This window comes from Aulostomus chinensis, chromosome 10 (genome assembly GCF_037954235.1).
Source record: "Aulostomus chinensis isolate RoL2024-O1b breed Wild chromosome 10, RoL_Achi_v1.0, whole genome shotgun sequence".
Taxonomy (NCBI): Eukaryota; Metazoa; Chordata; class Actinopteri; order Syngnathiformes; family Aulostomidae; genus Aulostomus; species Aulostomus chinensis.
The window spans coordinates 14,191,462-14,207,412 of NC_141329.1; the positions used below are offsets into that span (position 1 = coordinate 14,191,462).

Below are 15,951 nucleotides of genomic sequence, written 5' to 3' on the forward strand. Positions count from 1 at the left end.
AACAAGTTCATCTTCATGAGTTAACATTACTTTAACATGCCCTGACAAACAGAATGAATGAAATCTTTTTTAAATAAAATTATATAAACATGCTAAATAGGAAATTAAGAGCTGTCGATGAGTATTGCCAGAATATTTCTTATTCCTTTTCAAAATGTGCTGTAGCTGAATGAATAATGGATGTTTGTTGCCCCCAAGTGGCTAGAATATTAAGTTTATAAATTGTAAAACAGTCACAAAAAATGCTGGAGCAGTATCAGAAATCACTTTATTTATTTGTTTCCATAGTTTCCACGCCAGATGTGTTTTAACTGCACTGTTATTATATTGAAAAATAAATTTCATGTCACCTCCTCACGGTCATCATAATGTATCTTCTTTGTACATTGCCTTAATTTTCTAATCATAAGTTATTGTGTTTTGTAATTTTTTTTAAATTTTTTAAATTAATCTTCAATACTGATCAAATCAGATATTTTTTCGTGACCTAAAAATGTCATGTGAAGTTTGTCGTTTTTCTTTGAGCTCTAAGTAACATTTCTGATGATATTCTTTTCATTGAGGGCGTGCTATGTGATTTTCCAAAAACTGAACTTCAATATTGTGTGCACTTGTGTCTCTAACCACTCTTAAAAGAAATTACTCATGAACTGACAAAACAATAAAATCCAATCTTCCTTTAAAGAACCTTCTGATTGGCTTGTGTACTTGACGCATGCGCTCAGAGTAAGTTGCCGTCATGCCAGAGATTTGGACGGAAGTAATGAAAAATCCTCTTCAAAATAAATCAAGGAACGAAAACCGTTGAAGTTCGTCAGGCAGAGCGTCTTATCACAGTGCAATGTGGGTTATGCTGTGACTCCAGAGATTCAGCAATAGCCGTTTTCAGATCCCCTCTGCAGTTCTTGTAGATGTTTTAGAGGGAATGCGCACTGGACTAATCTAGAGCAGAGAAAATTCCAATCTGATTGGAAAAGGAGGGCTCTATTTTCTTAGATGTTATAATTATGACGTTCGAGACGTTTTTTGTGTCACAATTGCAAGAATATTAAGCGTTAACAAACATATTACTTTGAAGACTGACCTTGGAAGCGGTTTTGTCATGCGAGCTAGCTTGATCCCAGTCTCCAACACCTCCCATCAATTTCTCTGAAGAAGACTTCCGGTGGTGTTTCATGGCGGTGGCATGGTGAATCCTATAGAAAGGGAAAAATACTCGCCCCCTTCGTCCTTTTCCATCGATTCAGGGCAGATATTCATGCATATCTAAGCCTGCCAACTCCGACCTCATATCTTGGATTTAGCACGCAGAGTTTAAGGTGTCCTCCCGCCCGGCCATGGCGGCTCACAAACCCGTGGAATGGGTCCAGGCCGTGATTACTAGATTTGATGAGCAGGTAAGATGGGCTAATATGATTCAGTGGATGGGTGTAGCTGTGGTAATCTGGAGGCCGCATCAGCCTGGTTAACATAACAATAAAACAGGCGACATGTACTTCTAACAGTACTTGGCATTTTTCGTCAGATACAGTTTTTCCCTTTTTGTGTCTGAACTGTGCTTTCTGTTGTTCGTCCCGACTGCCAAACCGAAAATGAAGTCTGTCTAGCTACCGCCATCTCCACCGTCCATTAGCTGACTCCTGCTTGCCTTTGCATGGTTCTCGACCGACAATCAAATGATAATAGGTCATAAAGCAGGGTCTCAATGACATTTAAAGTTGTGCATGCGCTTCTGCATAGAAATAAGTTCCTCAGTGAACGTGTGCTTTCATGTAGCTTGGTAAGCTAACATTAGCAGGCCTGGCTATCTAATGTAAACAAATAAGATGTGACAGGGTGAGCACGCTACATTCATACGAGGTAAGGCGAATGAGAAAATGTCTCTAGAATGGCCGTGTCATCTAACAGCTTGTGTTCTTAAAAGGGCAGGTGAACATTTGTTTTTAATGACCATCTAATTTGATGCTCCTTTTCTTCTGAAGATGGTGTTGCATTACTTCATAGTAAAACTACACTGAGGTCACTAGTTGTGGTGGGTATCCTTTGTTGGGAACCATATCAACACGGTTAATGAACTTGCATTCTTCTGATGTAATTGCAGCGAAAACAAAATCTGTTATCAGACACACTTTGTGTCACAGTAAATTGGAGTAACATGAGAGCAACTGCCCTCAGACGAAAAAAACCAAAACAAATCTCCAACAAGTCTGTCATCCTTGTAGGCTTGTTGTTCAGAGGGAGTTCTGAGAGCCACTTGGTAGAGGGGAAACAGGAATTGACATTAACAAGTAACTGGGCTGTGTTTTAAGTGTCCAGAACTCTTTGTGTCTGGTGTTTGTGGCCCCTTATCATGGATTGGAGCTGGGTTTAGCGGCTCAGTTTAGATTATTACAGTTGCTAGGAAGTCGCTTTTGGAATTCTATCTATGTTTAGATGATTTTTTTTCAGAAGTTCCACCAAAAACCATCCACTCTGTGGATTATAGAGCCTGTTCCAATAAAGTAAGTTTTTAAATACGAATGCGTTCTGAGAAATGAATAGCAGCTGCAACAGTTTAATAAGTCTTTTATAATGTTAGGAATGTCTTGAGAACCACTTGAGTTCAGGTCCCCTATATCTTTTATGTCCTGATTTCAATGATGTTGTTTGTCTTTAGCACATCATGTAGGGAATAAATACACAATAATATCTGCATGTCGTTGATATTGGCAGACATTTGTCTTTTTTTTAATGTATCATCTTGGTCAAATAGCCTATGTTTGTAATAATGATGATAATTAGGAAACAATATGCACCATATTTATATGTATGCTTTGTGGGTCTTTTTTCTAGTATTTTAGTAGAAGTGTTTTGTATGTTCAATCTGTTCTTATAAGTTAATATAGAAATTGTTAAATAGCATCTATCAGCCAAAATCAGTCGCATATCACATATCAACAATAATTACAATATCGTGCATCCCTTATCTCAGATCTCAGATGTTACAAGTCCACAGTGCATTCAAAACTACCCCTGATTTTGAGTAAAATGAGTCATCCAAGTTTAGTTCCAATTGACTGCTGAGTATGTCTTGTGACAATGTCAGACCCTTCCGTAAATGATGGCTTTGTGTAATATCCCCTAGTAGTGCTTTAGCATCAAGGTCCTCCTGAGGATTGTTGCTTTTTATTTCTTTGGTCTGTGCAGTCAATTAGGTTACATCACTGTTTATTCAAGAATCAGTTCTATGATGGTTTATTCTAGTTAGAAAAGACTAGTATAGTATGTCATTTGTTTTGTTATATGTGTTTTAGTGTATTCTCTTTAAAGTCAGCAAACATTTTCCCGATGGTGGCAAATTTATACTGTATTTATGTTCTTCTGACTTTGTGTGTGTGTGTGTGTGTGTGTCGGGTTTGTGTAAACACTAGCTGAACAGCAGACTCCTATTACAGTCAGGGACCTCTGTCAGGGAATCGTTCACAGTTATTAATGAGTTTCTGTTAGCAAAGGATGTAAGTCGCATAAGGATGTGGTGATGAGCAGACAAACGTTACAAAAATGCTTGCTTGAAATTCATAAATATTAAAAAAACAACAACTATAAACAATAAATTAACATCAGAAAATGGCATCAATAAAATCACAGCAACAAGAGTGATGTAAATGACGCATAACTAATCAGACAATTAATGGGCTGCTATTTATTGCAAATAAAAAACTAACATTGGTATGTCTAGGAAAATGCACTATTCGTATTCTAAGTATAAACTCATATAAATTCCCAGAATACACACACAATGCATGGTAGTGGAAGGGCTGAATAGCGTTGTTCTAACAGAAGTAATCAAGAATACTTTTTAAAATAATATTTGCCTGGATTAGAAATTAGGTTTGCATAAAATACAGCATAGTACGATATTGTAATTTTTGAATCAGGTATATAACTGGAAGTACTTTACTGACTGGGCTAATTTATAGCCCCTTTCACACTGCACCAAAAATGCGGGTCAACATGGGTTTTTGGGCACTCTGAAGGGTCGACTCAGCATTTCGACCTGCGTCGACCGACTCGCCAAGCGACCCGGGTGTTTAGCGGCCCGCCTCAGCTCACCTGCAGTGTGAAAAAGGCAACCCGCGTCATCTCCGGTTTCATGTCGCATCCTGATTTTGTCACTGTGCCGCCTGTCAGGCTTCGCCTGTAGCTTCTTTGGCTCCCTTCCAGACTAGCCAAAAACTCCATCTTCCTTTGCTGCATTAGCGCTCGGACATTTTCCACTCTGTGCCGAGTTTGGCTTTGCAAAAGAGACAACATTGCAATGCATGCAACGACAGCACTAACGTTCGACTCGGCAACGTCCACGTTGTCGTTTCTTTACCTCTCACTATTCCGGCACATGTTTATGTGTAATTATGACTTTGTCAGCACGATGACGTACGAGAGAGAAAAACACAGGCACTCAGCCCTCACAGCGGGAATTCAGACCCGGGCTTCTGGAAGCTTGAATGCGCCCTCATGCTGAGCAAACGCAGGTCCAAAAACCTGCGTTGACACGCGTTTTTCAATGTGAAAAGGGTATGACATAGCTTGTCTAAACTCTAGCCAACAAAATATTTGTTGACGACCAGAGGAATGGCTGCTCCTATGAATCTTGGCTAACTTTGTTTGGTTATGCGTCTCAGCTCCCGAATGAATGCTTAGAGGAGAGAACGGACAAAAAAAACTGTACATTCCACAAAGTTGGCATGTTCCTTAGATATGTCACAAAGTCAGCTAACAGTAGAATGATACTTATCGTCACTTTCTTTTTCTTCATGAATGCACATAGAGTGTTGTAGGAATGAGACCTAAAACGTGGAAGTATGTTAACATTGTTGAACATCCAGTTCCCCTGTCTCTCTGAGTACTGCATGCAGCCGTTCACTGATCCACAGCTGGTGGTTTAAATGCATGGGACAAATTTTGCTGTATAATGTACACGTGACAATAAAGACTTCTCTTTTCTTTTTCACAATTCAGTAGGATATTTGGAACAGTTTTTAGTTCAGTCCCAGAGCCTGCCAAGACTACAGATATTGTTGAGGACATTAAATGTCATCACATTGAAAACAGCATAGCTCAAAGCTAAAATGTCTTGTACTTAATGTTTAAAACCTTAGGGTTTGACCTCAACCTCCAAAGTTCATTCTGATTCAATACAGTTCTTATGCAGTGAAAACACTGTTGAATATTTCAGTAAGTAGGATGGACCAGAGATATGAGCTGGCAGCAGGAGATAAAATGTAGTTTGCTCAGCTTCTGGCTGGAAAGCTATTGTTTTGCTTGAAAGTTTCAAAGTAAGTATAACCATAGTACGGATGACAAACAGTAAATATGACTTTACTGTTTGCTTGACAACAGCATTATCTTTGTATCCAGACTTGTCACTGTCCCCAAATCAGTATCAGTATTCCTTCATGAATCAATGACTCAGAAAATGAGAGATCAGTCGAGAGGGACCTGGCTTTAGACAACATGGCAGACCTCCAAAGTAGACAGGAAATCACGTGACCTCAGTACTAGAAAAGAAAAGGAATCCCCTTAAAATTTGTCGGATGTAGAAGGTTTTATTCAGTGTTGGCGATCAAATTTTGATTTGTCAGAGTCGGTGTAGGTATATTTAATGGGAGAAAAATAATTTGAAATGCTAAATAGCTCCAATCATTTAACATAACCAAAGGAAATTTTGTGGTCTTGAAAAATGAGTTGACCTGTATTGTTGAGTATAAACTGTTTGAATCATATTGCATTAGCTTGCAAGTAGGCAACAGGAATTGACCTCTTGGTTGCATGTGGGTTTCTTCCCTACCTTAAACCTTTCCCAGATGATCACTGCATGTTGACAGTGAAGCGGGAGCTATTCACATACTGATGAGCACCCATCCACTGGCAAAAAATTAAGTTTGAAAAAAATGGGGGTTTTCCTGAAACAATGAAACCCCTGTCCAATCGCAGCCTTCAGTGGGCATGTAGAATAGATTTTTTTTACTTTTTATAGTTTGTGTGTGTATAACATCTTTACAAGCCAGTGGGTCATGGAGTAGATACTTAAATACCTCACAAATCAAGGTATTTATTCACTTTGATAAAAATGAAGGAATGGCTTTCCCAGCTAAACACATGAAATACTCAAAGGAGGATAGATTCCTCAGAAATGTATCTTTAGAATGCAGGGAAACGCAATATGATGGATGCAAAAACTTGTCCTGTTCATGTGTTTTTGAGCTAACTTGTTAGAGATACTTACTTGCAAGATGGTTTGCTTTAACATTTAAACACTTCTGTATTAAGAAGAAGAAGATGTCTTTTATTGTCGTGTAGTTCAGAGTTTACAGCGCATGTGTTAAGACACACACGCACTTTAGAGTCTCACTCCGATAAAATTCTTTTTCCTGGAATTATCACATCACCAACATCCTTTCCCCTTGGGCAGTCGGGATCAGGTGACCAATCAAGTGCTCCTGTCGGTCTTCGTCACGGACACGACAGTGTGAGTCTGTTGTGCATGTTTTTCCGTTGGGTTATCTTTCTTAAGGGTTAACCCTTGCAAGCACAGGAAGTATATGCAATTCCAACTCCACACAGAAAAGCTCAGGAGATATTCCACCTGGCAACCTGCTGATCTGGTCCCCAAGTGGGAATAGAACCCAGGACTTTCTTGCTGTGAGACGAGTGTTAACCAACTGCGCTACCGTACAGATTACTCAAGCCCGTCCACTGTGCTAGATTAGCCCTTCAGAAAGAGAGGTAACTTAGGTTCTGAGTGAGTTATTATGGTAGTGAGTCTGTGTCGCTCAACCAGTTAAAGCAGGTTTTCTTCTATAAACCTTGAGTTTATCTCCTCTTTCTTATGCAGCCAGAAATGTTGTTTCAATTCCTTATTCATTCAGTCGATATTGTGCACTGAGTTTTAGTAGAGTTTTACTGTGTGTATGAGGAAAAAGTCCTAACCTGGCTGGCCAGATGGAATGTTGCATACATCCAAGAGGATGTCTTCCAAATTTCCATCTGGTAAGTAGCCCATAGAAAACATTTGGTAAATTGATTGGATTAACTCTTTGTCTGTCACAACTAATATGAGCTTATCAGATCAACAAAAACATACGAAGTAGTAGACATGAGCCGCCACCAAAGAGTAAACTGATGACTGACAGACAGCTGCTCTTTTACATCTCTTGCATGTCACGGTTCGATCCCCCTGTAGGGAGTCATGACATTATTCCATTTAGAATATGACCTACAATGAAATCAATCAATTTTGTGACACAAAATAAAATATAACAGAAATTTTAGAGTGGCACAGTGGTGCAGTGGTTAGCACTGTCATCTCACAGCAAGAAGGTTCTGGTTTCAAGCCTTGGTCTAAACCTGGGGCTTTTCTGTGGGGAGTTCGCATGTACTTCCTGTGCCTGCGTGCGTTCTCTTCGAGTATTCCGGCTTCCTCCCACACTCCAGAGATGTGCAAGTTAGGTTCATCGTTAACTCTAAATTGACCGTAGGTGTGAATGGTTGTCCATATGTGTTTGCCTTATGAGGGACGGGCGATCGATCCAGGGTGTACCCCGCCTCTTGCCTGAAGTCAGCTGGGATAGGTTTCCTTTCCCTGTGACCCTTCACGGATAAGCAGTATAGAAAATGGATAGATGGATGGATGGATAGAAATTTCATTTGCTGTCTGAAATAGGACAGACAGTAGATAAGAGCTAGCATCAGGAAAAAGTCTGCTCTGTGCAGCTAAAAGCAGAAAGCCCCCATTATGCTAGCAAGTTTCATAGTATATAATTCGTGGAGTTAAGAGATCATAAATATGAGATTGCAGCTTGTTTGTCAACACCTTTATCTTGCTGATCAGACATATCATTGTCCTTCAATCAATATCTCGAATTTTTGAACAGATGACGCAATGGAGACCGAGTAACGCTGGCTGTTTCCTGTTTTCCCTCCAGAGAGTGGACAGAGCGCCAGCTCTGGCAGCTGCTGAAGGGAAGCTGCTGGTCAGATAGAGCTGTTGTGTCTTGTGCCTCTGAGGAACACAGCTTGCTCTGAAAGCATTTTAGAAAGTTTCTAAGCTGCCTCCATTTGGATGTTGCTATGCATCCCTAGCAACAGTCTGCTCAGTGGGGTCTCAAGAAAAAAAAAAACTCAGCCAAATTGACCATCCTTAATCGAGCGTTCAAAAGAGCTGTGTTCAAAATAAATATATGTATTTTGCCTACCTAAGGCTCTTTTAGGCCTACAATAGTAAACTAGACTGTAATTAAAGATTGTGTGATATAGCTTAAACAGGCTATGAGTGTTCCTGCAGATAGGAATCAGTTTTTCGCAGAGATTATTCAAGAGATCCAGGCTGGAGTAGATAGAAAACACTGTCTCCATTAAGAAAAGCCTCCAGTATTATTCTTTATTCTTCAAGATAAAATGTTGTCCAGCTCTGATAAACTGCCTTTTGCAGCATTAGCTCTGAAGCAGCCACCATTGATTTCAAGCTTGCAGGCACTTCTCGCGTTAATCACAACTAGCCTGAAAATTGTCAAAAGATGCTAATTGGTCTGCACACTCCCAGAACAATGATACATTCTTTATGGGCCGTGCACCATCTAGCCAGCCAGGTTGCAAAAAGGTTTATTTAGTCTGTTAAAGGAGGGGTAGGCTCCCACATTTCTATGTATTTTTTGTTATAATTCCTGAATTTGGCATAATATCTAAATGGTAATCAATAAACTATGATGATTAAAAAGGACTCATCAAAATCCAAAATACATAGGGGTGCAGGGTCTAATTTACCTCCACCCAATCAAAAACAGCTACCAGCTCGATTGATTGGCCAGTATGGCTGTCCATCAAAAGCCAAAACCAGCATACATTTGATTTGGCAGTTTAGCTCTCTGTCAAAAGGCTGAGACCGTGAAGCCTAAAGTGGGTATCAACGCCTTGTTGGATCAGTGTTGGGTGAGCAGCATCAAGGAGGATGAGCATGGAGCCAGAAGAGAAAACAGAAAAAAGAAAACAATCTTTTATAGAACTCACAGTAGAAAAGAGAGAGAAGGATAAAAGGCGTGGTGCAATGCGAGTGAATCTTGGGGATTCATTTGCTCGCTGGAGGAGACTAGAAGAATAAAAAGTTTTAGTTATGGATGCGCAAGTAGCAGTCTTCCTTTTGGACAAGTAAGAAACCCATTTGCTGACTTTGCTAGCTAGCTATAGAGGCTATATTTGTGGTAATTTATTGTCAATGTAGGTTGTGAGGAGCGAGGAGTGATGGTTCATGATCAGAGTATGGTTTCGAAAAGAGATTTTGACAGATTTATTTTTTAATATTGTTTTTCTTTTGTTAAATTAAAAAAAGAAAATAAAACAATACACAATAAAAGAAAGGAAAAAAGCCCAAAACAGGTGGCTTTAAGTGTACTATAATAAACATACTTTTTTATTCGGCATCTTTTTGTTCAGGATCTAATAGATGAAGAGGGTCATATACTATGGAAGATTGAACATTGGAGTGTAGTGATTGAATATTTCCTTTATTTAGTATTTTTAAATTCAAGAAGTCAAGTCAATTTAATTTGTGTAGCGCCAAATCACAACAAAAGTTATGTCACGACACTTAACAATTAGAGTAGGTCTAAAACCACACTCCTTCAGTTAATTTGCATCCTCCATAATTCTCCATGAGCAAGCACATCTTGCAACAGTGGTGACAAAAACCCTCCTTTTTACAGGCAGGAACGGTACTTAGTTCTAACTTAAAGGTGCACTAAGTGTTGCTACCTTACGTCACTTCCGTTGACATTCGTTGTAACTACCAAACAAACACAGAGTAAGCACGCCTGTCCCCCTGTGTTTCTATAAATGTCATGAACGCACATAGACATCGAATGTGGATCTGTGCTGCGCTAATGTTGCTAAGACGAGTGAGCAAACTCCAACAGTTCGGTGAGTAAATTTATATTTTAAGTCTTTATACAATATCTTTACAGTATTAGGTTATGAGATACAGCTGATATATTTAAAATTATTTGACCTTATGTGAAAGTTTCCCAAAAGTATATGTGTTGAGTGGTTAGATGCCATCCAGCTATCTAGCCGCTTGGTACTATGGTACTCAGTCAACTCTACTTGTACCCCAATGTCTGCAGGTGCACTAATCCCTAATGGGGGGGGGGTCTGGCTCCCATTCCATTGTCTGCATAACAGTGAAAATTAATCAAAAGTCAACTTATTATTTGATCTATTGGAAGCAGATATAGAGTGAAGAGTATTGGTCTAAGTAAGGACCCTTGTGGAACACCATAGATAACTGTAGTGGTCTCAGAGGAATCATCATTATCAAGTACAAAGTGAGATCGCCCTAATAAATATGACCTAAACCAGCTTAATGTGGTCCCTTTAAAGCCAGTGACATGTTCCAGTCTGTAATAGGATGTGATTGTCAATGGTATCGAAAGCTGCGCTAAGATCTAACAAGACCAGCACAGGGACAAGTCCCTCATGATGCCAGTAGGAGGTCATTCGTAACATAAACTAGCGCTGTTTCTGTGCAGTGATTAACCCGAAAGCCTCACTTAAACAATCGCTTTCTCAAGAATTTTGGTGAGAAAAGGAAGAATTGATATTGTTTGATAGACGGCTAAAACTTCTGGACCTAGAATTGTGTTTTTGAGAAGGGGTTTAATCACTACTTTAAAGTAGTGATTCTAAACCATTGGACAGCACCACATAGAGGGCAGCAAAAAAAACTTGTATTTTTGCACGTGGGCTGCGGGACTGCATAGGTTATCACTTGAAGACGCACAGAGATATCACTGTTATCCATGAGACACCAAGCTACAATACTCGCTCATGGGAAAGCTGTGGAATTTTTCATGAGAAAGGAAACTTGGCTACAGCTGCAGAAAAGGTCTTATGTGTCAGGGACTGGCAACTCTAAATGTGCTTTGAAAGCCAGTTACCTTGTAGCCAGACTTTTGGCATGGAGAAAGAAAACATTCACCATAGCGGAGGAGTTGGTTCTGCCTGCCGCTCTGGATATTTGCTGTGAGATGATCGGAGAGGGTGCTGCTAAGAAGCAGCTCACCATCCCACTCAAATGACACTGTGAGTCACCGTTTCGTGGACATGGCCTCAGACATTCAATATTATTATTAGTTATTTTTGTGTTAATAAGCCTGAATTGATCCTTTTAAATTTGTTCCTGTTTCAGCTCAATTTGTTCCATGAATTGTAAGCCTGTGCGGCGTCTTGTTGTGAGTGCAGGATTACATACACACGATAAATAAATGTCTTTGTAATGATCACATTTTATGATGCCATTTATTTGATGAGATTTTAGTTAGTGAAACTGTAAGTGGATTTAATTTAGTTATTGAATACAAATCAAATCAAGATTGATATCAATTAAACAATACAGTGTTATTTTTGAATGGGCCCTAGGCACTGGGAAAGTTGGACCCTGAGGTTAAAAAGGTTTAAAATTCCTGCTTTAAAGGACTGGAACCTAACCAGATGACAGTGACACATTGATCACATATAAGAGAGAGGTGTTAAGTAGGTGTAAAGTGTCTTAAAGGAACTTAAAAGGGTCAGGGTCCTCTGTTATGATGGGATATGACAACTGAATTTAGCACCGTGGGATCGCTTCCTTAAGTCTAGCTAAATCAGACAGACAGCTGAACAGTACAGTTTTCCTAACTGGTGTGAAATCAAGCAGTACAACTTCAAAAGGGATTAATTGATGGTCAGATAAAGGAGAGTTATGCGGAAATCCAACTATATGTTGAACTTCAATTCCAGATGTCAGGATGAGGTTGTGGGTGTGGTTATGGCAGTAGGTGGGTTCATGTGCAGACTGATGGAAACCAGTTGAGTCTAAAAGAGTGATAAATACAGTACCCAGACTATCATTATCAACACCCATTTAAATATTGAAATCACCTACAATCATGACTTTACCTGTTTGTTTGTTTGTTTTTAAACTAAACTGAATATAAACTGGGGCAGCGAGGCTCAGAGGTAGAGTGGCTGTCTAGCAACTGAAGGGTGGCTGGTTTGATCCTCACTTCCCCTGGTGACCATGTCAAAGCATCCATGAGCAAGATATGAGCTCCTAATTACTCCTGATGGCCCTGTGATGGACTGGTGACCCATCCAGGGTGTACTCTGCCTGTCACCCATATGTTAGCTGGGATAGGCTCCAGCTCCCCCGTGACTCTTTACGGACAAGCAGTATAGAAAATGGATGGATGGACATGAACTCTGACAATTCAGAAAAGAATTAGAGTATGGACCAGGAGGGAAGTACATGGTAGCAGATTGAACCAGGTTGAGGGACAAACAGTCTGTATGGGGTTTTGGGTAGATGGGCAGAGACTAAACTGGGCCATATTTCTAGATATGAGAGTAGCCTCATCCAATGTGGGATGAATGCCATCTCCCCTAATCAGACCAGGTCTCCCCCAGCCCACATTTTCTGGACATCACCTCGACAGCCAGTAGTTGAACGATGACATGTGGCTAAACATGTAATTGCTTGTCTGGTTTTGGCAGAGGTCCAAATTACACTATGGATTCTGACATCTTCTTTGTAAATGTACATACGACTCAGGATTTATTTCAGTAATCTCAGACTGGCGTAGTCAGATGTCATGACCCTAACATGAATAACAATTTTACTTCATTTACAGCTACTTTTAGCCAGCAGTTTTAGGTTCGACAGTGTCGCCTCCTCTGAGTGTTGCTAATTTCAGAATGTTAATTCAGAATGGAACTTAAAATGACAATGATGTAATTTCGGTACTACCTTGAGCCTAAGCCTTACCTATTTGAACCATATTCTTTTATTTCATTTCAAACTTCTTCGTAGTATGCTTTTTCTCTTGCGAGATTGCACCTAAATTAAAATCAATTTTAGTTTCAAAACCATTCCACTAGTTTTAATGGTGTAATATATAGTAAGTTTATATGAAAATTAAAATGAATAGAATACATTCAAATTTGTGTGCCGACTTGACTCCAATGCCAATTCTTTCTTTCCTGCTGAAGCTGCATCATTTTCTGACGAACTCTTGTGAACTTACTTAAAATTGATTGAACTAACTCAAATGAGCTCTCTGGAACAGAGTTTCACATATGAGGGGAAATCAATTTAGGATTCAAGGTTAGGCTCAGAATGTGTTGATGATCCTTTCTGAAAAGCGCCAGGTTGCTCGGGTTGGCATCACATCTAAGTGCATTTAGGTCTCAAAAAGGAGCATATAAATAAGTCACACACTGATACAGACTTACATCTTCATGTCTTATTAATCTCTACTTCTGGTATATTTCATATCTTTCAAGTATTTCTGTTGATATTGTTCCGCTATAATTTGGTTCAGATGCAATACAACATGTTAACTCTTTTATTGTAAAAACCTCAATAGGTTAAAACAGCTCAGACTATTTTAAGGCTTCAAAGAACTCCAGAACTTCCTGCAATCACTCAATATACAGTGTCATGATTCTAAATGTTACACTGATATATGCCTTTTTTCTGGAAGTGTAACATAAGAGATAAGATAAGGTAAACCTTTATTCGTCCCTCAGTGGGGAAATTGGCACTGTTACAGCAGCAGAAACAGAGAAGTAGCATCATAAAAAACACAGAACAATAAATAGCAGAAACTATAATAAACTATAATTCACTATCATAAATTATAATCAACTACAGTAAATACTAGCAGCATAAGTGTTGGGCAGCGCAAGTGTTGGAATTGCACAGTGCAATGTTGAGTATTGCACAGCAAGTATTAGATATTGGACGCGAAAGATTGTCCAGTGTCTGGTAGATGTGGTTACCGGGGCAGTGCTTGTTGAAAAGTCTGACAGCTGCATGTAGGAAGGACCTCACACACTTAGGGTGAAGGAGCCTGTCACTGAAGGAACTCTCCAGTGCTGTCAGGGCGTTGAGCATGGGGTGGGAGTCAGTGTTCGACAGAGATGACAGCTTGGCCATCATTCTCCTCTCTGCCACCACGGCCATTGGGTCCAGGGGGCATCCCAGAACAGAGCTGGCCTTCTTAATCAGTTTGTCCAGTCTCTTCTTGTCTGCAGCTGCTATGCTGCTGCTCCAGCCCACCACGCCATCAAAGATGGCTGATGCCATCACTCTATCATAGAAGGTCCCCAAGAGTGTCCCCCGCACTCCAAAGGACCTCAGCCTCCTGAGCAGGTAGTCTATTCTGACCCTTATAGTAGATGGCCGCGGTGTTGTCAGACCAGTCCAGTTGGTTGTTCAGGTGAACACCCAGGTACTTATAAGATGTCACCATCTCAATGTCCATTCCCTGGATGTTCACTGGGGTCAGGTGGGACTGCATCTGCCTGTGGAAGTCCACCACTGGCTCCTTGGTTTTCCCCGCGTTGATCTGGAGGTGGTTCCTCAGGCACCAGTCTACGAAGTCTTGGGTCAGTTCTCTATTCCTATATAGAGGTCTGTGGTCTGCAAAGTCATGACAAGCACATTTCCTCACCTCTGCATTTAGTTCTGATACACATAACCCTGGGTATGGACTAGAACTGAAAACACATGCTAACACTGTTAAATTGAAAACATTTTGGGAAAGCCTCTTATTTTCATCTTTGCCTTTTTTCTTTCCTCATCATAAACAACAGCAAATAAGAGTAGACTTGAAGTTGTGTAGTTGTTATGCTCCAAATTTTGTAAAAATAAAATTGCATCGATAACATGGTGTGGATTTTTTCATCTGATCTCCCTTTTGGATTTGTTTATTTTGTGCCTGTTGAATTTTGTGAATCATCCATCAAACAAAATTATGATAAAACAAATTACAGTCAGTATAGAAATACATGTGGTGCAGTGATGACTATATGTTTTAACCAGAAATATTAGTGGGACCACTACAGAAAATTACAAATATGATATGGGACCATTTCAAGAGCCTACTGACCATGCTGTGATGACAGATAGAGGCCAGGCTTGTTTTACATTTTAAGTTAAGACATGCTATTCAGCGATGGTGTGACTTCTTGACAGAACAATGGCGCTGTATTGAGGTCCCAAGATTTTCCATGAGGTGCCCATGTGTTAGGTCTGACACAGAGGCATTATTGTGAAGCATTTAGGTGAATACCACAGAGAAGAATTAAGATGCTATGGATGTAGTTTTGGTCATGATTGTTATTGAAAGTCCAAACGGAAAATTTAGTAGAGGTCAAACTAAAATTATTTCACTGTAGTACTAGCTATTATCAGGCTGGAAAACAATTTTCTAAAGGACATTAAAAAAGCAGACTTCAAACGTAAAGGACAATGATCATTTTAAAATTTCAAGTTACAACGATAAAAATAGAATGCAAACACTACAGATGCTTGGCAGTTGTGTGGGGTTGGCTGAAATCCTTGTGTAGACCTTAGAAACAGTTCAAAAGGATCCCCTTGGCAAAGTATGGCAGGCAGAGTTTGGAAGGGGGCTGAGTCCATTTAAGAAGAGACGGAGAACAGCAGGCAACAGCAAGACTACACGAACTGTTAAAATCGACTTCATCTGTAGTGTGAGTTGAGATGTTTTGAGAGCAACCCAAAAGGGTCCCATGAAAAGTTTTTTGTTGGCCAGGAGGATATATTTGCCCACAGCAGGACTGAGAATAGTGCAGTGGTCAACCTCTTGGATGTTTTCACTTTGAACACATTGATCAAGGAAAATAAAGCTATATATTGAGTACTAAGAGGCCCCGTCCTCAGAGGGTTAAATAAAGAAATGAGTTTGTCTTGATTCTTGTGTTTGGTCTTTGATATGTGCTTTTATCTACCTGTGTGTGTGTGTGTGTGTGTGTGTGTGTGTGTGTGTGTGTGTGTGTGTGTGTGTGTGTGTGTGTGTGTGTGCGCGCGCGCTGCGCGCGATATTGAAATTAGTTGACACTGAGAAAAACGTTCATTTG

The 15,951-nt window shown here is 39.9% G+C and overlaps 1 protein-coding gene across 3 annotated transcripts in view; it reads left to right on the top strand.

Annotated features, from left to right (window-relative positions):
• Positions 1 to 1,079: 1,079 nt before the first annotated feature.
• nf1a (neurofibromin 1a) overlaps positions 1,080 to 15,951 on the top strand; it is a 100,972-nt gene continuing 86,100 nt past the window's right edge. For all 3 annotated transcript variants that reach the window (XM_086216121.1, XM_086216123.1, XM_086216122.1), the window contains exon 1: positions 1,080 to 1,397. In XM_086216121.1, coding sequence (XP_086072247.1) covers positions 1,338 to 1,397 — 60 coding nt within the window. In that variant the 5' untranslated portion in view covers positions 1,080 to 1,337. The remainder of the gene's footprint in view (positions 1,398 to 15,951) is intronic.